The 23,956-nt window shown below is 42.7% G+C and overlaps 1 protein-coding gene across 4 annotated transcripts in view; it reads left to right on the forward strand.

Annotated features, from left to right (window-relative positions):
- The window catches only part of PRDM2 (PR/SET domain 2), a 114,705-nt gene that overhangs the window by 46,104 nt on the left and 44,645 nt on the right, over nucleotides 1-23,956 (forward strand). For 2 of the 4 annotated variants that reach the window (XM_073656758.1, XM_073656759.1), the window contains one exon: nucleotides 9,061-9,190. In XM_073656758.1, coding sequence (XP_073512859.1) covers nucleotides 9,061-9,190 — 130 coding nt within the window. Of the gene's footprint in view, nucleotides 1-2,717; nucleotides 2,841-8,746; nucleotides 8,894-9,060; nucleotides 9,191-23,956 lie in introns of those variants that run through there. The other 2 variants (XM_073656761.1, XM_073656760.1) reach the window with 2 other exon arrangements.

Consider the following 23,956-nt stretch of genomic DNA (forward strand, 5'->3'; position numbering starts at 1 on the left):
GGGTTTCATTCAAAATTTAGCACGGTTTGCCTTTTATACACTCTGTATTGCAGTGTCTATGGCAGATTGCAGAATGAGTTAACAGAGAAACCTTCAGTAAGCACATTATGACTATCTAATGGGGGAGTTTATAACTCTTTTATCTGTCTTTTTCTGAAGTATTTTCAGCTGATTTATGCCCACAAACCATATAAAACCCTGAATGTGCAGGATAACAAAAGGTCTGTAAAAGCCAAACTGTAAAATATTTTTAATGAAGCTCAATTGTAAAAATTATTTTTGGCCCCAAATACATGCACTTAATGGGGTATTCCCATCTCCAAGATCCTAACCCAATATGTAGTAGGTGTAATAATAGTCTTATTAGCAAATACCTCCACTTAGAAATGTAGTATAGTTCTTCTGATTCGCTATGTTGCTTACCCCATGTGCAGGGCATTGCTGTAGCTTAGGTATCCATGGTTACTAACTACTGACTGCTAACTAGCTCACTGTACGTGTGGTTGTTACCATGGATACCTAAGCTACTGCAATGCCCTGCACATATGAGGAAAGCTAAATAGCAGAACTATACTACCTTTAATTAGAAATGTATTTGCTAATATAATTATTATTACACCTAGTACATAAAGGAGTATTCCTATCTCCAAAACCACATCCCAATATTTAGTAGGTGTAATAGTACTAATTATCAAATACCTCCATTTAGAAATGTAGTATAGTTCTTCTTATTCACTATGTCACTTACCCCTTGTGCAGGGCATTGCATTAGCTTAGGTATCCATGGTTACAACCACTAACATAACTAACTCACTATATGAATGGTTGTACAGGAGGAGGAGGAGGTGATCTGTGACATCACCTATTGTGAATGGTGGATACTGTGTCATATACTGTATATAGACGTGTTATCAGTCATTGTACAGGAGGAAGAGGTGAGCTGTGACATCACCTATTGTGAATGGTGGATACTGTGTCATATACTGTATATAGACGTGTTATCAGACATTGTACAGGAGGAGGAGGTGAGCTGTGACATTACCTATTGCGAATGGTGGATACTGTGTCATATACTGTATATAGACGTGTTATCAGTCATTGTACAGGAGAAAGAGGTGAGCTGTGACATCACCTATTGTGAATGGTGGCTCCTGTGTTATCTACTGTATATAGATGTGTTATCAGACATTGTACAGGAGGAGGAGGAGGTGAGCTGTGACATCACCTATTGTGAATGGTGGATCCTGTGTTATCAAGTGTATATAGATGTGTTATCAGTTATTGTACAGGAGGGGGAGAGCTGTGATAATACCAGATTCACCATTCACAATAGGTGATATTTATTGTATATAAAGGTGTTAGCAGTCATTGTACAGGAGGAGGAGGTGAGCTGTGATATCATCTATTGTGAATGGTGGATCCTGTCTTATCTAGTGTATATAGAGGTATTACCAGTCACTGTATAGGGGAAGGTGAGCTGTGCCATCACCTATTGTGAATGGTAGATACTGTGCTATATACTGTGTATAGAGGTGTTATCAGTCATTGTACAGGAGGAGGTGAGCTGTGACCTTTTGCATATTTCCCCATCAAAAAATGTTAAAAAAACATTTATGTAAAACAAAACCCTGATATACACAATGGCTCATCTTCTTTAATCTGCTTTGGTGAACACAACACAGTGGTCACTGGTGATGTCCACTGTCAGGTATGTAATCCATGCATCTACAAGACCAAAAGTCCTTATAATGAAGCAACAATAAATTACCGTCACATTCATGGGGAATCTGTTCCGTTTTTCAAGGAATGATGAGGCGGTATCTCTTTTTTTATATTAAGCGTTCATCTGCAAAAAAAAAAGAAATAAAAATGGTCACATACTGTATGGTACATCATATTGCAGCGATATTCTCATGGTTGCAGTGTACGGTTGTCCATCAAGTGCCAGCTAGCCCATCTTCTGCCTTCATATCTGGTGCCACAAATCATAGTATCTCCATGGCCTACATGTGTGGTGATAAGAGGACATGGTGGTGGTCACTGGTGACAGGGAAGTCCGGAGTCCACACTTCTGTCCATCTGCCCCATTAGGACTCTGTCCGTGATTTCGGCTGAAACCCATTTTGGAGGATTTAGATGGAGACCCCAAGGCAGTGGTCAGTGCTGAGCACAGTATATATGTGAACGAGGCCGGTGTGCCACCACATGGGGACCCCACATATGACCAGGGTTGGACTGGCTTGTTGAGGTATCGGGGAAATCCCCGGTGGGCCCTTCCTAAGGAGAAAAGGCAAAAAAAATATATGTACATGGGGAATTTTCAGGTTTTTAAGGAAGTTAGATATGAAGAACTGTACCTCTACCGGGGGGGGGGGGGGGGGGGGGGGCAGTACATGGCACAAAGGTTTCGGGTTGCACAAATACTGGATAATGAGAGGTGCTTTGGTAGACCTGTGTTAAGGGGTCATCCTTGTTAGATGGAGGGGGTAAAATATATAGAATTTTCTTTTTTCCCTGTAATTTCCCTTTTTTAGTTCCCGTCCTTTTGAGCGTACAATTAAACCAGGAGAAGCCCAGTTAATATTTTACAATAAATATCTTATTCTGGGGTGAAAGTCCTCACTCGCTAATTAAAATCCTATATTTTAACTGCCTCGTAGTAAAACATTTGTAGCAGAAGCCGCTTCCGACCACGGAGGATATGTGAGTGACGTATCCTTTGATCGGTTCCCCTCGACACCTGAGCTGGGATCTGATCTGTTTGCCGGCTCAGCTGCAGTCTCCGCATTTAGGATGCCGATCACAGCCTCGCAGTTGTAGGAGAACGGTCGTTTTGCAAGGTCATTTTTTTTTCCTACTGTAAAAAGCATCCTGATTATTCCAAAATTGTGATTTCCAGACTAGATAGAGGACAGACCATTACATCTGTCCTCTGGACAGTCAACCGGGTATTATTTTGCAATGTTGGGGTTCTGCTGTATAACTGATGAGCAACTGATAATTTATACCTATCCTACCCCTTTAATATACTTACCTTTTAAATTTGGAGTTGCTTTTTTGTTATTGATTTTGGAAATTTCACTGTCATAGATTTCTTATCAGTTCTATATTTCAGCTCCGTAAAACTCTGAATTCGTATGACGCCATAATACCAGTGAAGGCGAAAACTCATTTACTGCGACTCATTTGTCATATAGCATTGCGGCTTAAAAGTCTCCTCACCTTGACATGCTTAACATGTCACTCTCCGCAAGGAGAAACGTTGCCCCTTGGATACCGGTCTGACGCCTCTCACCCAGCCAAACCAGATCTCACGCTTTGCATTAATGAGGGGCAGTACCCCGAAAAACAGAGTCTGCAAATTGAGATTTTGGCTTTAACCCAAGTCATGTGACAAGACTCGTTATTGACTTTTAGGATTTCTACTTCCAGTAGGTGGCACTAGAGTTCTAGTCCTCTTCCTCTCTGAAGAGACAATGTGTATATTTCCCAGAGGAGCATTGCGGCTTAAGTCTCCTCACCTTGACATGCTTAACATGTCACTCTCCGCAAGGGGAAACGTTACCCCTTGGATACCTGTCATATATCTCTATAGCAAACAGTAGTCCTCTCCCTCTCCATAGCGTGGCTTAAAGGGGTTGTCAGACAGTAAAATATTTTTTTTTTCCCATGGGCGTGGATTTATTAGAAAATAATAAACTGAGGCATACTCGCCGTCCCAGCGTCTCCAGATGTCTGCGTCCACTCCAGAAATGAGGTCCGCCCTGGTCGGAAGTCACAGCCCTGCTGAAGCAGTCAGGTGACTACAAGAGCACAGAAACATCCGATGACGTGATCTTCTAATCACCTGACCGCTGCAACCAGTCACAGGCTACAGTGGTGCTGGGACATCCAAACGGGGCCGACACCATTTCCGAAGCAGCGTTTTGAAATGTGATTAAGAAGTTGATGCCACTTGATCCATGGGGTGGCATGCCTTGGTTTATTAGTTATAATCATCCATGCCTAAAAAATATATATTTTACTGTCGGACAACCGCTTCAAATAGAGAGGTTGATACTGCCTAATTATAACCTGATGATGTTATCGCCCTCTCCTGGTTCAGCTCTGGCTCTCCATCCTGCTTTGCCCACAGCGGTGACATCATGTCAACAGTTCATATAAACTCGGCAATAAATCACTGAGCTCAACAGCTTTGCTCATGTAGATGTCACAAACTGCTAAGCTCGGTGATTGGCTGCAGTGGTGATGTGATCTGTCGATGTGACGTAACTACTGCTGCCAAAACGCAGAGTTGATGCTCAGACCAGAGGAGGATTAGGACTCATGCTATTGTAAGTTTATGGTGCGGAATTAAAAACTTTGTCTTAACACTGTCTGCAGCACTCTCATACCATAGTAATCCACTGCCACTGATGTGCTGCAGCGCTCTCACAGCATAGTAATGCTCTGCCACTGATGTGCTGCAGCGCTCTCATAGCATAGTAATTTACTGCCACTGATGTGCTGCAGCACTCTCACAGCATAGTAATCTACTGCCTGCCACTGATGTGCTGCAACGCTCTCACAGCATAGTAATCCACTGCCACTGATGTGCTGCAGTGCTCTCACAGCATAGTAATCTGCTGCCACTGATGTGCTGCAGCGCTCCCATAGCATAGTAATCTACTGCCACTGATGTGCTGCAGTGCTCTCATAGCATAGTAATCTACTGCCTCTGATGTGCTGCAGCGCTCTCATAGCATAGTAATCTACTGCCACTGATGTGCTGCAGTGCTCTCATAGCATAGTAATCTACTGCCTCTGATGTGCTGCAGCGCTCCCATAGCATAGTAATCTACTGCCACTGATGTGCTGCAGTGCTCTCATAGCATAGTAATCTACTGCCACTGATGTGCTGCAGTGCTCTCATAGCATAGTAATCTACTGCCTCTGATGTGCTGCAGTGCTCTCACAGCATAGTAATCCACTGCCACTGATGTGCTGCAGTGCTCTCATAGCATAGTAATCTGCTGCCACTGATGTGCTGCAGCGCTCTCATAGCATAGTAATCTGCTGCCACTGATGTGCTGCAGTGCTCCCATAGCATAGTAATCTACTGCCACTGATGTGCTGCAGTGCTCCCATAGCATAGTAATCTACTGCCACTGATGTGCTGCAGCGCTCACACTCCCATCAGATGAAACTCGGATGTGTAATGGAAGTGTGAGCAAAGCAGTCCATCAGGGCTCATGTTGTCGTAATAGTGTCACGTGAGTGCCGGGAGACTAGGTGCTGACTGCTGGGATGACGCCAGTGCAGGAGGTGAGTATACGTTTATTTTTTATTTTATTTTACAGGGGAGACTGCAGCATTTAACTATGACCTTTCACCAGTTTGAGCATATTAAAGGGAATTTGTCACCAGATTCTTGCTATGTAATCAGAGCAGCATAATGTAGAGACAAATACCCTGATTCCAGCAATGTCACTTACTGAGCTGTCATTTTGATTCAATCACAGTTTTCTCTGCTGCAGTTCTCTGAATGCTGAGCTCTGTATAACCTCGCCCACAACACTGATTGGCTGCTTTATGTGTACACTGTATATTGACAGAAATCAGTGGTGGGGCCGGAGTTACACAGAACAGCAGGACAAGAAGGCATGAGACACCTAGTCCTGTAGTGATAAAAAACTGATTTTATTGAAACAGCAACACACAGCCCAGTAAGTGACACATCGCTATAATCAGCAAGTCAGCCCCTACATCATGCCGCTTTAACATTACATTGCAAAATTCTGCTGACTAATTCCCTTTAAACTTGCCACAAAATGGAATAGTGGCTGCAGAGCTTAATAAAACACCATTATTCGTTTTTAATTTCTCCTCTCCGTTGTGGAGATATTGGCCTGTAAACTTTAGGTTATAATTTAGGATAAGCCAAAGTTGGATGTTTCCAGTGATATGTCTCTGGGGGCGTGTACTTCTTCCCTTGTATTAGATTGACCAATCATAGGCAAGCAGCAACAAACAGGGGGGAAAAAAGAACATGCCCCCACAATATATCACTACATGCTTTCTCCTGTTTGAGACATGTAATGACAGACAGTCTGATCTCCTCGCTGATCTCACTGCAGAGTTGTTTTTGTGACCCCTTGAAATGTGTTTTGTGGCATTTCATGCTGGATGGGGTATACTTTGTTCGCTGAAGAGGCCAAACTAAAAAAAAAAAAAAAAGTTTGAGACACCTTGATCTGCTTTTTTTTTTTTGGACAGTAAATGGCCAAAACACCTTAAGGGTATGTCCGTATGGTGTAGAAAAAATCAGTTGCGAATTCTGTCTCAAATTTTGTTGCGGATCTGCATGTATTGGATTTTGTCGCAGGTTTGCTGTGGATTTTTCCCCATATAATGCAAAGGATGAAATCCACACACAGAATTGACATGCTGCGAATTTAAAAATCCACAGCGCAGATCAATTTCTGCCCAGAAATTATCTTCGGTGTGTGGATGAAGCACTTGTTTGTGTTAGCCAATTGGATCCTCATGCTGGAAAAAAAATTCTGCACAGAAATCGACATGAAGTGTGGATTTTAAATCTTGTCAGGATTCGTCAGGAGCTGGTGGGCACATGCCAACTAGATGTGAATTGAGGGAGGCTGGACACGTCTAGTCAGTATGTGGTCAGAAGTATGCAAATCACATACTTGCTCTCACATGGCGCCCACTCCTGGTGCCAGCGAGTACTGTGCGTATTCACATGTCTACGATCACGTAGAATGGCTGCAGACTTGAGCCCCAAGCCTGGACAACCCCTTTAATGAATCGGACCCTGTATGTTCTGTGTTAGGGGAAAATCCATTGTAGAAAAGAAGAGGTGCTGATAGATCATTTTTGTCTCCTAGTATTTGTTTTCACCATGGATAAGAATAAGTGATGATAGAGTGGTCACAGGGGACCCTGAATTTTTTTTTTTTTTAACTATATGGGGCTATATATCGTGTTATGAGTTTTCATTTTGAGGGTAATTTTTTAAACAGAAAACTGCATGTACAAAGTATGGGTAGCACAGTGGCTCAGTGGTTAGCACTGTATTATGTATAGGGCGGCACGATGGCTCAGTGGTTAGCACTGTACTATGTATGGGGCAGCACTGTGGCTCAGTGGTTAGCACTGTACTATGTATGGGGCAGCACGGTGACTCAGTAGTTAGCACTGTACTATGTATGGGGCAGCACTGTGGCTCAGTGGTTATCAATGTACTATGTATGGGGCAGCACTGTGGCTCAGTGGTTAGCACTGTACTATGTATGGGGCAGCACGGTGGCTCAGTGGTTAGCACTGTACTATGTATGGGGCAGCACGGTGGCTCAGTGGTTAGCACTGTACTATGTATGGGGCAGCACTGTGGCTCAGTGGTTATCAATGTACTATGTATGGGGCAGCACTGTGGCTCAGTGGTTAGCACTGTACTATGTATGGGGCAGCACGGTGGCTCAGTGGTTAGCACTGTACTATGTATGGGGCAGCACTGTGGCTCAGTGGTTAGCACTGTACTATGTATGGGGCAGCACGGTGGCTCAGTGGTTAGCACTGTACTATGTATGGAGCAGCACTGTGGCTCAGTGGTTAGCACTGTACTATATATGGAGCAGCACAGTGGCTCAGTGGTTAGCACTGTAACCTTACAGCACTGGGGTCCTCAGCACACATCCCACCAATGACAACATCTGTAAGGAGTTTGTATGTTCTCTCTGTGTTTTCGTGGGTTTCCTCCCACACCTCAAAGACATAGTGATAGGGAATCTAGATTGTGAGCCCCAATGGGGCAGTGATGATAATGTCTGTAAAGCGCTGTGGAATTAATGGTGCTATATAAGGCTACGTTCACACTAGGCGCATTTTCAGCGTTTTTTTTTTTCTGCAGCAAAACCTACTCTCTTGGCTTACTGCCTTTTTAAAAGCAGGTTTTGTTTGTTTTTTCTTTCTTTTTTTGCTGCGTTGTTGTCCTGCTACCTTTTGTCTCTTGCGCACGCTGATTAAGTTCAGTACAAAAAGAAAAAATCTGATTCTCTTTTGTCAGGTTTTGGCACAAAAAAAAGCTGCAAAACCTGATACCTGCGTTCTTTTCAGCATTTTTTCACCACCCATTACTTTCAATGGGTGAAAAAACCCTAAAAGAAGTGACCTGCTCTATTGTGCAAAAAACATGCAAAGCACAAAATACCAATGACACAAAAACCAATGTGTGTATGGGATTTCTGGAATCTCATAGACTTAGCTGGTACTGTAAAACGCTGCTGAAAATTTGCTTAAAAAAAACCCGCTGAAAAAACGCCTTGTGTGAACATGGTCTGAGTGAGTAAAATAAATTAAGCAGCCGCACAAACAAATGCTTGGTAATCACGCCACTTTAAATGCATGGATTTTTCTTAAAAAGTGTATGATGCCACCCAACTTTTCAAAGCGATTATTTTCTTTTAACTTTTTATTTTTAAGCCATACTTTAATTTATTTTTTTTTTTAAATAAAATAAAATCTAAAAATAATAGGCGTGCAATACCACCACCCAGCTTTTCCAAAAGCAAATTTTTCCCAAATTTTTCACATTTTTTTTCATAAGTGTAATTTGTTTTAATTCTGAAACAAAAAGGATTCCTGTTATTTCCCCCTTTTTTTTTTTTTTTTTTTGACATGACGTCACTTGGGTTAAGAATAGTTTGTCCCTGGTATAACCCTACTTCCTAAGGGGCTAAAGGGCAGGCGGTGAGGCTGCAGAGCGGGGATCATGCAGTCCTCCTTCCAGCAGAGGGGATGATTGGAAAGCCATTGCTGGGTGGCAGGCAGGCGGCAGTCAGCAGGCCGCCCCCTCCTCCTCCTCCGGTCTTGCAGGCAGCACCGCTCTTCCTGTTTGGTTAGTATATAGCCAGTGCAGAGTACAGCTGTTTATAATCCCCATAGCTGCTTCCACGCCCTCTGGCCCTGAGCCTGCTTCTCTCTCCCTCTCCCTTTTTCTCTCTTGCAATGTACTAACAACCTCCCCTCTGATTGGTGTTATATTTGTCTCTGTAATTCTTGCAGCCAATTGAGCCAGGAGAGGAGCTCTTAGTCTGGTACAATGGAGTAGACAACCCAGAGATAGCAGCTGCCATAGAGGAAGAGAGAGCTGCCAGCCACAGGAGCAAGAAGAGCTCGCCCAAATCCAGGAGGGGTAAGCAACGCTGGGATCACTGACTTATGGGGGAAGGCGGGGGCCGGGGTGAGCTGTCCCCATGGCGTGTGTGTGCGCCTGGATGTCGCTGTGACCTTTCCCAGACTGCACTGTCTGCACGATCCCTACAGCTGAATCATATGATGTGCCAGCTCCGCAGACTCCCTGCGCCCTCCCTCCGCTCCCCAGCCATGAAAAAGGGGCTGCATTTGTAGTTTTTGTGTTTGGTATTATATGTTGTGTTCCTCCCAGCTGGAAGCGGTGAGCTGGCAGCCCCCCGTCTGTGTCATCCTCTCTCAGGAGTTGGGATGGCAAGTGAACTTCAGCCGGTGGCGTCATTGCTGGGCCGGGGATGTGGGGGGCCGGCAGCCCCTGGTAATGAGGTTATGCTGCAGATCAGACGGTCCAGGATAGTAGAGGAGAGCGGTGTCACATTAGGATTAACGCCGGCGCAGGCATCGGTCTCCTGCCATTCCCAAGGCCTGCTCTGCACTCCAGATCTGTATTTCCTCCTCTCATCAGCTGTTGTGACACTGGAGTGCACGCCGTATACCTCTATATACAGGATTACGCAACTGTCTGGTGTGCACCGTATACGTGGTGTGTACACCATGTATGTGCCTGATACCATGTGTGTGTATACATGTATGTGTAATATATATTTTACTATGTGTATATGTGTGTGTGTGTATGTGTATATATATATATATATATATATATATATATATATATATATATATATATATACATACATACATTATACACACACACGTACATAGACTCGTATGTGTGCATATGTATACAGACACTTAACATGGTTTATATATGTACTGTGTATACATACATGCATACATTATATATGAATATATATATATACATATAATGACCGTGTGCGTATATATGTATGTATGTATGCAGACACATAACATATTATATATATATATATATACATATTATAATATCTCCAGGCTTACGTGGTCCCCTCTTTGCTTCTGATTTTTTCCTCATCTGCCAAAAGCTGCAACTTTTTTTATTCTATGGTCCATAGAGTTGCGTCAGATCTTGTTTTCTTGTGGCACAAGCTGACATTTTTATCACTAGCAGTTTGGTGTCAGTATGGCCTTTTGATCTCTATTTACTCCATCTTTTGGGGAGGCGAAGTGACCCAAACCCCCCTCCCCATTCCCAGTAATTCTGCAATTTATTATTTGCTTATTTTCTTTCGTCTTGGGGAAATTATGATATTATATTAGTTTAAACAGTTCCGCACACGGCGATACCAAATATGAAACTATTCATTTTTTTTTTAACATTGTATCCCGCGAAATATAGGAAGCCTATTTTCAACTTTTTATATTTATTTGTATTTATTTATTTTTTTAAAATATATTTTTCACTTTTTTTTGTTGTTACATTTTTTATTCGGTTCCTTAGGGGATATGAAAATGCGATCACAGACTGGGTCTCATAGGTGTACAAACATGACAGACACACAGAGGTCTTCAGTAGCTCCCTGGCTGCTGTGACAATACCGTCGGCAGCTAACTTCCAACACCTATTAAATGAAGCTGTCACGATTGACAGCTGTATCTAAGGCAAGGATGTCAAACTCGGATACACAGAGGGCCAAAATGAAAAACTTGGACAAAGTCATGGCCCAACCAGTATACAGTATGATGGCCCCACATAGTCCTCCGTACAGTATAATGGGCCCTACATAGTCCTCCGTACAGTATGATGGGCCCCACATAGTCCTCCATACAGTATAATGGGCCCAACATAGTCCTCCGTACAGTATAATGGGCCCAACATAGTCCTCCATACAGTATAATGGGCCCAACATAGTCCTCCATACAGTATAATGGGCCCCCACATAGTTCTTCATACAGTATAATGGGCCCCCACATAGTCCTCCATACAGTATAATGGCTCCACATAGCCCTCCATACAGTATAATGGCCCCACATAGTCCTCCATACAGTATAATGGCCCCACACAGTCCTCCGTACGGTATAATGGGCCCCACACAGTCCTCCGTACGGTATAATGGGCCCCACACAGTCCACCGTCCAGAATAATGGGCCCCACACAGTCCACCGTCCAGAATAATGGGCCCCACACAGTCCACCGTCCAGAATAATGGGCCCCACACAGTCCACCGTCCAGAATAATGGGCCCCACACAGTCCACCGTCCAGAATAATGGGCCCCACACAGTCCACCGTCCAGAATAATGGGCCCCACATAGAGGTGGTGATTCTGGTGTTTCTGGCCAAATATAATCACCCAGCGGGCCAGAGTTTGACGTGTGCTCTAAGGGGTAAAATTGCTGTGATCAGAACTAGTGGCGATTGCTATATAACTCCATGATATATTTGTTTATATGTATGTGAAGATGTGCTGTAAATATTCTGTATATATGGCTTTTGGACCCTCTCTGGGGCAGGGCCTAGCTGGGGAACAAGGAAATGGTGATCTGTGAAGTATTTTAATCTAGTTATCAAGAAGTCTGTTGCTCAACCTCCTGAGAAGAAATGTGAAATTTCAATTTAACAAGTCACATGTAAATCGATGCCGACACATTACTAAACGCAGTGTTCATACGAGGCCGGATCCCTCAGTCATGATTAGTCACAGCTCAGTCCTAGCAGACCATTCCCTATTACATTCCTTAGGCCGGGGTCAGACTAATGCAGGAAAAATTGTCCCATTTTCATCTGTGTTTCATCCGTGTGTCCGTAGTTTACATCAGTGTGCCATCCATATTTATACATCCAGGCTTAAAAATGGCAATGTGGCGGCAGCCGATGAGCGTGCGCTCGTCAGCTGAAGTCTTTACTAGTTCATCCATTCTGACGGGATATTGACTGATTGGCTGCAGCTGGGAGGTGACACAACAATGTCGCGTCAATCTCCAGGCGCCGATATTGCTGCAAAAGAAACAAAATATTGTACATTTTCTCTTTATAGGACACCTTTTAGAAATCTATGGATCCACATTGTACCACCATATACAGTGAAGGAAATAAGTATTTGATCCCTTGCCGTTTTTGTAAGTTTGCCCACTGGCAAAGACCTGAACAGTCTATAATTTTAAGGGTAGGTTAATTTTAACATTGAGAGATAGAATATCCAAAAAAAAATCAAGAAAATCACATTGTATAAATTAGATAATTTTTTTGCATTTTGCAGTGAGAAATAAGTATTTGATCCCTCTGGCAAACAACACTTAATACTTGGTGGCAAAACCCTAGTTGGCAAGCACAGCAGCCAGACGTTTTTTGTAGTGATGATGAGGTTTGCGCACATGTCAGGAGGAATTTTGGTCCACTCCTCTTTGCAGATCATCTCTAAATCATTCAGATTTTGGCAACTCGGAGCTTCAACTCCCTCCATAAGTTTTCTATGGGATTAAGGTCTGGAGACTGGCTAGGCCTCTCCATGACCTTACTGTGCTTCTTTTTGAGCCACTCCTTTGTTGCCTTGGCTGTATGTTTTGGGTCATTGTCTTCATGGAAGACCAAGCCACGACCCATCTTCAATGCTCTTACTGAGGGAAGGAGGTTGTCACTCAGGATTTTACGGTACATGGCTCCATCCATTCTCCCATTGATGCGGTGAGGTAGTCCTGTGCCCTTGGCAGAGAAACACCCCCAAAACATAATGTTTCCACCTCCATGCTTGACAGTGGGGATGGTGTTCTTTGGGTCATAGACAGCATTTCTCTTCCTCCAAACACGGAGAGTTGCGTAATGTGTTACCAATGGTTTTCTTGGTGACTGTGGTCCCAGCTGCCTTGAGATTATAAAAAAGTTCCCCCCATGTAGTTTTAGGCTGATCTCTCACCTTCCTCATGATCAAGGATACCCCACGAGGTGAGATTTTGCATGGTGCCCCAGATCGATGTCGATTGACAGTCATTTTGTATTTCTTCCATTTTCTTACTATTGCACCAACAGTTTTCTCCTTCTCACCCAGCGTCTTACTTATGGTTTTGTAGCCCATTCCAGCTTTGTGCAGGTCTATGATCTTGTCCCTGACAGCCTTAGAAAGCTCTTTGGTCTTGCCCATGTTGTAGAGGTTAGAGTCTGACTGATTAATTGAGTCTGTGGACAGGAGTCTTTTATACAGGCGACTATATAAGACTACTGTCTTTAATGCAGGTAACGAGTTGATTAGGAGCGTCTAACTGGCCTGTAGGAGCCAGAACTCATAGTGGTTTGTAGGGGATCAAATACTTATTTCTCACTGCAAAATGCAAATAAATGTATCTAATTTATGCTATGATTTTCTTGATTTTTTTTTTTTTTTTTGGTTATTCTATCTCTCAATGTTAAAGTTAACCTACCCTTAAAATTATAGACTGTTCGTGTCTTTGTCAGTGGGAAAACTTACAAAAACAGCAAGGGATCAAATAATTATTTCCTTCCCTATATGTTGACTTTATATTAAGGCGTATAGAAGTGATTTTTTTATAGTATTCATGGGGGGGGGGGGGGTGAGAAATTCCATTGTATTCTATATTACAGGGACATTTTCCTATGGTAGCATATTGTGCCTGAAGGGGTTGTCCTAAATCTATAGGAAGAAGATAAAATAGAGTTGCAGCTTAAATAAGTTGTCCACTACTTGGACAACCCTTACCAATAAAATAAAAAAGCATATACTCACCTCCCGTGCCTGGTGCCGTTCCTGCGGTGTCGGCACTTTCTCTCCTCGGGGCTCCCATGCGGTTGTTGTGACACGTGATGCCGGCGCCTAATCAGTGCTGGCGTCACGGTCCCCGCCTCCAGTCGAATTGAACATGAAGAGGAAGTCGGAGATCAGCTGCAGCCCGGACTTCCACTTCATGTTTGATTTGTCCGATGGCGGGTATAGTGACGCCAGCGCTGATTGGGCGCCGGGCACTACGTGTCACAACAACAGCACGAGAGCCCCGGACTGCGAGTGCTGACACCACTGGAACGGCGCCGGCACAGGAGGTGAGTATAAGCTCTTTTATTTTATCGGGGCTAAACAAGCTCAAGCATGGGTTGTCCTAGTGGACAACCCCTTTAAGATAGAGGTAAATTAAATAAATGAGTGAGCGAATCTGCTCAATTGGCGAAATGTGCTTATAAGAGGCACAACTCTGTCCAAAATCTTGTAACGGGTGGACCAGCTGCTCCTCCTTCTCCTTGTGCCTGTTATGCACTATGGCAATCGTATTGAGTGCAGTGGAGAATAGAAGAAAAACAAGAAACCACTTTGTGCTGCTGACTCGAGGGTAGAAGAACGGTTACTTTATTGAGTTTCTGCTCTGAATGGTTGCCTTAATCAGGCCAAATCTTAATGGTTGCCTTCATCAGGCCAGATCTTGTACAGCCTGATGAAGGCACCTGTTTTGATCCTGAAACGCGTAGCCTCAATAAAGTAGCTGTACTACTACCTATGAGCCACCATCTTTTCCATCAGGGCACGGTGGTTCCTTGTTTTTCTTCTATGCTCTACTGAAAGAGTTGTCTGGCCTTTATACAAAATTTATAGCTGTCAGGGGTGGTTCACCTGCTCTAGCATCTGACGATGTGCCATTATTATCGACTGACCGCTGCAATCAATCGCAGGTTTCAGCTGTCAGGTAATCGGAGGGCAAGACTTCATCACTTCTTGTCCTGGCACAGAGCAGTCTATAGTGGATCCTATGGGGTTGGACGAAATGACTGATTTTATTTTGAAACCAACTCTGCTACCTGTGAATCTTATGTCAAGGCCCGATGACCCCTTATATACATAACACTGATGTATAGCCTCCACGAACACGCCATTGCCTTGTGTATGAGACCTGAAGTTCTTGAGTTGACAAAAGTTGTTAAACTTATAACTAACTGTTCCTTAGAATACAAGGCCGCAAGACAATTTGCAGATATAACTATCTACTAGTGCTACTTATTTGAAGTAGCAATCCTAAAAGTCAATATTGACCCTTAAAAAAGCCCATGGATTAGGATAAAAACGAAATCAGGTTTCAGGGTATTTGCTCCTCCTCAGTGCAAATCAAGAAGTTTGATTTGGCTGTATGAGAGGCCTCTGACATGGCTTTGAGGGGTAATATTTCTCCCTGTGCAGAGTACCTAGGCGTAAGGAGACTTATAGGGTATGCAATGCGTCCAATAACTCCCTTTTTATGTCTCCTTGACATTCTCATCATATACATATACAGTACAGACCAAAAGTTTGGACACACCTTCTCATTTAAAGATTTTTCTGTATTTTCATGACTATGAAAATTGTACATTCAAACTGAAGGCATCAAAACTATGAATTAACACATGTGGAATTATATACTTAACAAAAAAAGTGTGAAACAACTGAAAATATGTCTTATATTCTAGGTTCTTCAAAGTAGCCACCTTTTGCTTTGGTGACTGCTTTGCACACTCTTGGCATTCTCTTGATGAGCTTCAAGAAGTAGTCACTGGAAATGGTTTTCACTTCACAGGTTTAATAAGCGGGATTTCTTGCCTTATAAATGGGATTGGGACCATCAGTTGGGTTGTGCAGAAGTCTGGTGGATACACAGCTGAATATCCTACTGAATAGACTGTTAGAATTTGTATTATGGCAAGAAAAAAGCAGCCAAGTAAAGAAAAACTAGTGGCCATCATTACTTTTAAGAAATGAAGGTCAGTCAGTCCGAAAAGTTGGGCAAACTTTGAAAGTGTCCCCAAGTGCAGTTGCAAAAACCATCAAGCGCTACAAAGAAACTGGCTCGCATGAGGACCGCCCCAGGAAAGGAAGACCAAGAGTCACCTCTGCTTCTGAGGATAAGTTTATCCGAGTCACCAGCCTCAGAAATCGCAGGTTTACAGCAGCTCAGATTAGAGACCAGGTCAATGCCACACAGAGTTCTAGCAGCAGATACATCTCTTCAACAACTGTTAAGAGGAGACTTTGTGCAGCTGGCCTTCATGGTAAAATAACTGCTAGGAAACCACTGCTAAGGACAGGCAGCAAGCAGAAGAGACTTGTTTGGGCTAAAGAACACAAGGAATGGACATTAGACCAGTGGAAATCTGTGCTTTGGTCTCATGCGTCCAAATTTGAGATCTTTGGTTCCAACCACCGTGTCTTTGTGCGACGGCGACGCAGAGAAGGTGAACGGATGGACTCTACATGCCTGGTTCCCACCGTGAAGCATGGAGGAGGAGGTGTGATGGTGTGGGGGTGCTTTGCTGGTGACACTGTTGGGGATTTATTCAAAATTGAAGGCATACTGAACCAGCATGGCTACCACAGCATCTTGCAGCGGCATGCTATTCCATCCGGTTTGCGTTTAGTTGGACCATCATTTATTTTTCAACAGGACAATGACCCCAAACACACCTCCAGGCTGTGTAAGGGCTATTTGACCAAGAAGGAGAGTGATGGGGTGCTACGCCAGATGACCTGGCCTTCACAGTCACCAGACCTGAACCCAATAGAGATGGTTTGGGGTGAAGGCAAAAGGGCCAACAAGTGCTAAGCATCTCTGGGAACTCCTTCAAGATTGTTGGAAGACCATTTCCGGTGACTACCTCTTGAAGCTCATCAAGAGAATGCCAAGAGTGTGCAAAGCAGTCATCAAAGCAAAAGGTGGCTACTTTGAAGAACCTAGAATATAAGACATATTTTCAGTTGTTTCACACTTTTTTGTTAAGTATATAATTCCACATGTGTTAATTCATAGTTTTGATGCCTTCAGTGTGAATGTACAATTTTCATAGTCATGAAGATACAGAAAAATCTTTAAATGAGAAGGTGTGTCCAAACTTTTGGTCTGTACTATATACTGTATATTGTTTTATACAATACAACCCCTTTAATGCTATGGTAGCCGATGCTCACTAAAGGATCTGTTACTGATCGTTCACTATGCATCTGAAGCTGGATAGCCCTGTGTAAATAGGCTATTAAACTACAAACACACAGTATTTGGGATTTTTCCATCAATTATTAAGTGTTTTTTCAGACTATGACAAACTAAAATCAATGAATTTTTTAAAATTCAAACAGTTTTTTTTTTAATCACATTGAGCAATCTCCATAATTCATATTTGTGTCAGCTAGATTTCAATGGTTATTTTGTTATATAGCATAACCCAAATAGTGGAATTGCATCAGGACTAGTAAAATCCTACTAAACATGTATTTTTAATTTTTATTTTATTTTATTATTATTATTATTTTCGTGATTTTTCAGTTGTTTTTTTTTTGTAATTGAACTAGAGATTGTCACCAGGGCCCTTGTGTTGGGCATCGGCTCTGTCATTTGACAATTGTCCCAATCATCTGACAATCGCCAGGAACAATGGAGGCAGTAGCGCCTCCGCTGCTTGTATTGTGTGAACATGAATTGGGTGCTGTGTATGCAGAAATCGAGGTATGGGGGGGATGTAACTTTTCCTCCTGGTGTCTCTGACTTCCGTCACCCAATTTGTGGCTGCACCAATCTGCATGCTATCTTTATTTTGCGGTGCTGTGTAAAAAAAAAAAAAAAAAAAAAAAAAAAAATTCTTCCACCCATTGAATTTGTATGTGCTTCAGATCAGATCAAAAAACTTAGGCCACGGCCCCACTATCAGTATTCGGTCAGTATTTTTTTTCAGGAGTGGGTGATAAATGCAGAATTGGTGACTTGTTTCTATTATACCTTTTCTCTGATTGTTCCTCACCTGGTTTTGGCGCTAAAAACGCAGCATAAACACCTATTTCAGTCTTTTTCTTGCCAAAAGATGCAAAAATGGTACAGAAATTTCTGCACCAAATACTTAACTTGTGCACATACCCTACAAATGATAATGGCATCTGGATCTTAATGATTCCAATCTCCAAAAAATTATGAGGTTGTAAGTACTCTTAAATAGCGTTGAGCGAATTTGTTCGGCATTTCAAACTCGGGTTCAGGGGTTCCGGCTTGTTCGTGCCTCTAACAAGCCGGAACCCCAAACACGAACCCGAATTTGTAATGCCAAACAAATTCGCTCAACACTGCTATTAAATAGAAGGTCAATAACTGTCATGTTTTTGGCTTTGGCTATCTTATGGAATAATGGCTTCGCCTGCAGTTGTAGTGTGTGGCTGAATATTGGGCTTCTCAAAAACGTTTGACGGACGTTTCATGTTCCATGCGCTTCAACTGGCCTCTATAACCAGTTTTTGCATGACGTTGGTATTCAATTTTTCACAATTTATCCGGAGTTTTACATACCACCTAATTTTCACAACTTTTTTTTTAACAAATAGTGTAAATGTAGCTGTATCTTTTGGATGACTGTGCTCTGCTGAATATTAAAGGAGTTTTCTACTATTAGAGACATGAACCCCAACCGATCAGATAGTAATTAAAAAAGCAAACAAAAACAAATTGAGATAGTACTCACAGTCCCTCAGTCCAGGGGGACTCCCTGCCGCTGTTACAGTCTAGTGTCTGTCTTTTTGTTGTATTGATGATGTCAAGATTACAGCATGCATCACCGCTGCAGCCAGTCGCTCAGCTCAGAGGCTCTGCTGTTGATGGCATGAGCTGTCAAACTTTGTAATCTGTTGCAGTGGTAATTTGTGTTGTAGTCGTGTTGTCATCACTGCAGCCAAAACACAGGCACCGTAGCTGCGGTGGGGATGGAAGGTGACTGCGATCTCTGTTTGCTTTTCTACTACTATCTGATTGTTTGGGGTCCATTTTTCTAAGGACTCTGGGGATTCTGACTTTATTTTGAAGCACAGATAAAGGAAGAGTATACAGCTGCCTCTATATGGTCAATCTGCAGGAGGGGAACATACCGTAACTGTTTTGAAAGTTTTAATCTGCAAAAAGGAGGACACTGCTGCCTGTAAAGGGTTAATCAGAATCTTAGTCCCTCCTGTATAGAACCAGATCTTATCTAAAATGAAGTATAGATGCCAATAAAAACACCAATATTTATTTATATTCAGTTAAAACAATATATATAAAAAACAATATTAAAAAGGAGAAGTAAATAGAAGGATCCCACAAACAGTTGGTTGAAAAAATATATATCACAGAGGGTATAGGCAGAGGTAATAAACAAGTATCAGCACATGTAGTAAATGTATTAAGGCTCAAAAGGCCTATCAATGGAGTCAGCTAAGGCCTATAAAGTGTCGCATGCAATAAATTAAAGGGTAAAGCAAAGTTTAGTGATTACTGTGTAAAGACTCAAAGTATAGGGTCAAACAAGTACTGTATATAACAGTAAGCTCAACGGTGTGAAAACCCGTCAAGGATGTAAAAATTCAGCAATAGCCTATAAAGTGTCACATACAATAAATTAAAGGGTAAGGCAAAGTTCATAATAGGAGTCCAAGTATATAGGGTCAAAAGTGCTGTGTATGACAGCAAGCTAACTTCAAAGCAAAACTCATGCATAATAACACTTCCAAAAGGACCCGTAAAAAATCCAGGAGTTAGGGCAAAAACCTTCAAACAGTATAAAGAAATGCTGAATGGGAATAAAGACAAGTGTCAAAAGGTAAATCAATTCCGCATAGAATCATAGAATGTTAAGAGCTGGAGGGGACCTCCTGGGTCATCTGGTCCAACCCCCTGCTCAAAGCAGGATTCACTAAATCATCTCAGACAGATGTCTGTCCAGCCTCTGTTTGAAGACGTCCATTGAAGGAGAACTCACCACCTCTCATGGCCGCCTGTTCCACTCATTGATCACCCTGTCAAAAAGTTTTTTCTAATATCTAATCTGTGTCTCCTCCCATTTAGTTTCATCCCATTGCTTCTAGTCTTTCCTTGTGCAAATGAGAACAAAGTTGATCCTTCCACAATGTGACAGCCCTTGACATATTTGTAGACAGCTATTAAGTCTCCTCTCAGTCTTCTTTTTTGCAAGCTAAACATTCCCATATCCTGTAACCGTTCTGTGGGGACGAGGACAACCCCCCGTTGTGTCCTTGTCCCCATAGTCACCAGGTTGTATTGCTTTTTTCTTCCATCCTTTATTCTATCCTCCTGCTGCTGCTCCATATTATACAGCGATCCATCTTACACTGCCACATTCAGTATGAAGAAACTCTCCTGTGTTTCCAAAGTTTTCCCCCATACAATGGTATCTCCCAGCTCAGAAACAGGAAGTCTCACTCAGCTGTCAAATAGTAAGACAGTGGAGACCCCAACTTGAGCTAATGGCAGCTTCCTCTCAAAGGGCCCTGACTTTCACCATTAAATTAGCGAGGAAATGGTTTAATTTTTCTACTTTTATATTTTATATTTTGTCGTCTTTTACTAGACGGTTTCCAAGGAGGTGGTGAGTCTTCTGTAAGGTCAAGAAAAACATGAACTATCGTGATAGCCCACAATAAGCCAAAATTGTAGAGCTGATACATAAAATAAATTCCTCTTCTACTTTTGCTGCATAGAAAAGCTATTTTAATTTTTTATGTTTCATTTACCTTTATGGCTCGGATCAACAGATATTTCCTCTTTAATATTTGCAAGAACAAAAAATTTGTATTTTATATATATATATATATATATATATATATATATATATATATATATATATATATATATATATATATATATATATATAGCAAAGCCTATCAATAATAAAGATGGAGCTGTTAGTATTGTACCAAACTTATTGCTCAAGCATTATGTACTAATAGTGGCTGTTGCTCAGTATCTGTGTAGGGGAAGGTAACTCAAGGCTCCAAATATTTTTTAGGTGAATTATGATACCAAAAATTGTTCCAGTGTCAGAGTTTTAAAAAAAAATGTAAAAAAAATTCAATGACATTAATGAAAAATTATTTTTTTGCACAAGGACTAGTTCTTCCGCAAGATCAGAACTGTGACAAGTAGACCAGAGTCAAAATTTAGAGAGGTTCTCTGGATATAAAGTAATTTTAACATGTTTTAATGGAAAATAGATCCTACTTCTTAATATACTTTAATTAAGAACGTTGCCAGGATGGCGATATATAGACCGGAGCCTGGTAACTCCACTTTTGGCTTCATATTCAGACAAGAGACAGCCTCCTCCTCCCTGTGTCAGAGATGTGTATAAAGGGCCTGGCTGACTGGTTTATTTAAATTGCCAAGTCAGCCCCCTTTTTTTTTTTTGGCACAAGAAGAAGCCTGTCTTTGGCTATTGAAATGAGCCCGGCAGGCAGCCAGAAACACATCTGCCAGGACCGGTGCTGATATTTTAAGCTTGGAGCACTTTTGTTTATGGGGTCTTTCGACATCCGAGGAAAAACCACATGTAAGGAATGGTATAAAAAAAACAAGAGAACCTATACTACCGCTCCTGTGCTCCCTAACAGTATTTATCTACCTTGCTGCATTTATGATGTCCCTATCTTTCTATGTGAACCCTGCAGCCAATCACTGCCTCCAGTGGTGTATGGCATTAGGGTAATCAGCAATGCCATTAATATTGCAAGGTAAGCAAAGACCGGCAGGGCACACTGGAGTGGTGGTGCTGGAGCAGCGGTGGATTTATTGGGTTAGTATAGATTATTTTTCTATTTTGTGACATTTCCTGCATCTGGTTAAAGCGAACCTTTCACTTGATTGGCTCCAATGCAGTCAGGTACGTTTTTCTCTGAAACGTTCAGTAGTTTTAGAGAAAGCATAGTTTGAGCTTAGATCCAACCGGGGACCATAGGGAGAGACCTGACTAGTCCGGTGCCACCTCCGGATGGCTTCCTGCACCACTGGAGTTGATTGACAGGTCTATCTCCACATACACACATGGGAGAGACCTATCTATCAACTAGAGTAATGGGAGGACAGCAGGGCCGTGGAGTGGAGTCAGTCGGTGCCAATTTTGGTGGAGTCGGTATAAAATAGACCAACTCCTAAAATATATAATAAATTGGGTACAGTAGTACAATGATGGATGTGCTGTAAATGTTTTCATAAAAATTTGGGAAAGTTATGAAATGTCCTGTTCCTGATCTAAGAATCTCGTTTTTTAGTTGAGATGAATCTGTGCTGCACTTTATGTACATGCTCAGTAGTGAGGCAGGGCTGTACTTTATGTACACGCTCAGTAGTGAAGCAGGGCTGCACTTTATGTACATGCTCAGTAGTGAGGCCGGGCTGCACTTTATGTACATGCTCAGTAGTGAGGCAGGGCTGCACTTTATGTACATGCTCAGTAGTGAGGCAGGGCTGTACTTTATGTACACGCTCAGTAGTGAAGCAGGGCTGCACTTTATGTACATGCTCAGTAGTGAGACAGGGCTGTACTTTATGTACACGCTCAGTAGTGAGGCAGTGCTGCACTTTATGTACATGCTCAGTAGTGAGGCATGGCTGCACTTTATGTACATGCTCAGTAGTGAGGCAGGGCTGTACTTTATGTACATGCTCAGTAGTGAGGCCGGGCTGCACTTTATGTACATGCTCAGTAGTGAGGCAGGGCTGCACTTTATGGACACGCTCTGTAGTGAGGCAGGGCTGCACTTTATGTACACGCTCAGTAGTGAGGCAGGGCTGTACTTTATGTACATGCTCAGTAGTGAGGCAGGGCTGCACTTTATGGACATGCTCAGTAGTGAGGCAGGTCTGCACTTTATGGACACGCTCAGTAGTGAGGCAGTGCTATACTTTATGTACATGCTCAGTAGTGAGGCAGGTCTGCACTTTATGGACACGCTCAGTAGTGAGGCAGTGCTGTACTTTATGTACACGCTCAGTAGTGAGGCAGTGCTGTACTTTATGTACATGCTCAGTAGTGAGGCAGTGCTGCACTTTATGTACATGCTCAGTAGTGAGGCATGGCTGCACTTTATGTACATGCTCAGTAGTGAGGCAGGGCTGTACTTTATGTACATGCTCAGTAGTGAGGCCGGGCTGCACTTTATGTACATGCTCAGTAGTGAGGCAGGGCTGCACTTTATGGACACGCTCTGTAGTGAGGCAGGGCTGCACTTTATGTACACGCTCAGTAGTGAGGCAGGGCTGTACTTTATGTACATGCTCAGTAGTGAGGCAGGGCTGCACTTTATGGACATGCTCAGTAGTGAGGCAGGTCTGCACTTTATGGACACGCTCAGTAGTGAGGCAGTGCTATACTTTATGTACATGCTCAGTAGTGAGGCAGGTCTGCACTTTATGGACACGCTCAGTAGTGAGGCAGTGCTGTACTTTATGTACACGCTCAGTAGTGAGGCAGTGCTGTACTTTATGTACATGCTCAGTAGTGAGGCAGGGCTGCACTTTATGTACATGCTCAGTAGTGAGGCCGGGCTGCACTTTATGTACATGCTCAGTAGTGAGGCCGGGCTGCACTTTATGTACATGCTCAGTAGTGAGGCAGGGCTGCACTTTATGGACATGCTCAGTAGTGAGGCAGGTCTGCACTTTATGGACACGCTCAGTAGTGAGGCAGTGCTGTACTTTATGTACATGCTCAGTAGTGAGGCAGGGCTGTACTTTATGTACATGCTCAGTAGTGAGGCAGGGCTGCACTTTATGTACATGCTCAGTAGTGAGGCAGGTCTGCACTTTATGGACACGCTCAGTAGTGAGGCAGTGCTGTACTTTATGTACATGCTCAGTAGTGAGGCCGGGCTGTACTTTATGTACATGCTCAGTAGTGAGGCAGGGCTGCACTTTATGTACATGCTCAGTAGTGAGGCAGGGCTGCACTTTATGGACACGCTCAGTAGTGAGACAGTGCTGTACTTTATGTACATGCTCAGTAGTGAGGCAGGTCTGCACTTTATGGACACGCTCAGTAGTGAGGCAGTGCTGTACTTTATGGAC

Source organism: Phyllobates terribilis, unplaced genomic scaffold, assembly GCF_046119375.1.
Source record: "Phyllobates terribilis strain yellow unplaced genomic scaffold, ASM4611937v1 Scaffold_12__6_contigs__length_324123572, whole genome shotgun sequence".
Lineage (NCBI taxonomy): Eukaryota > Metazoa > Chordata > Amphibia > Anura > Dendrobatidae > Phyllobates > Phyllobates terribilis.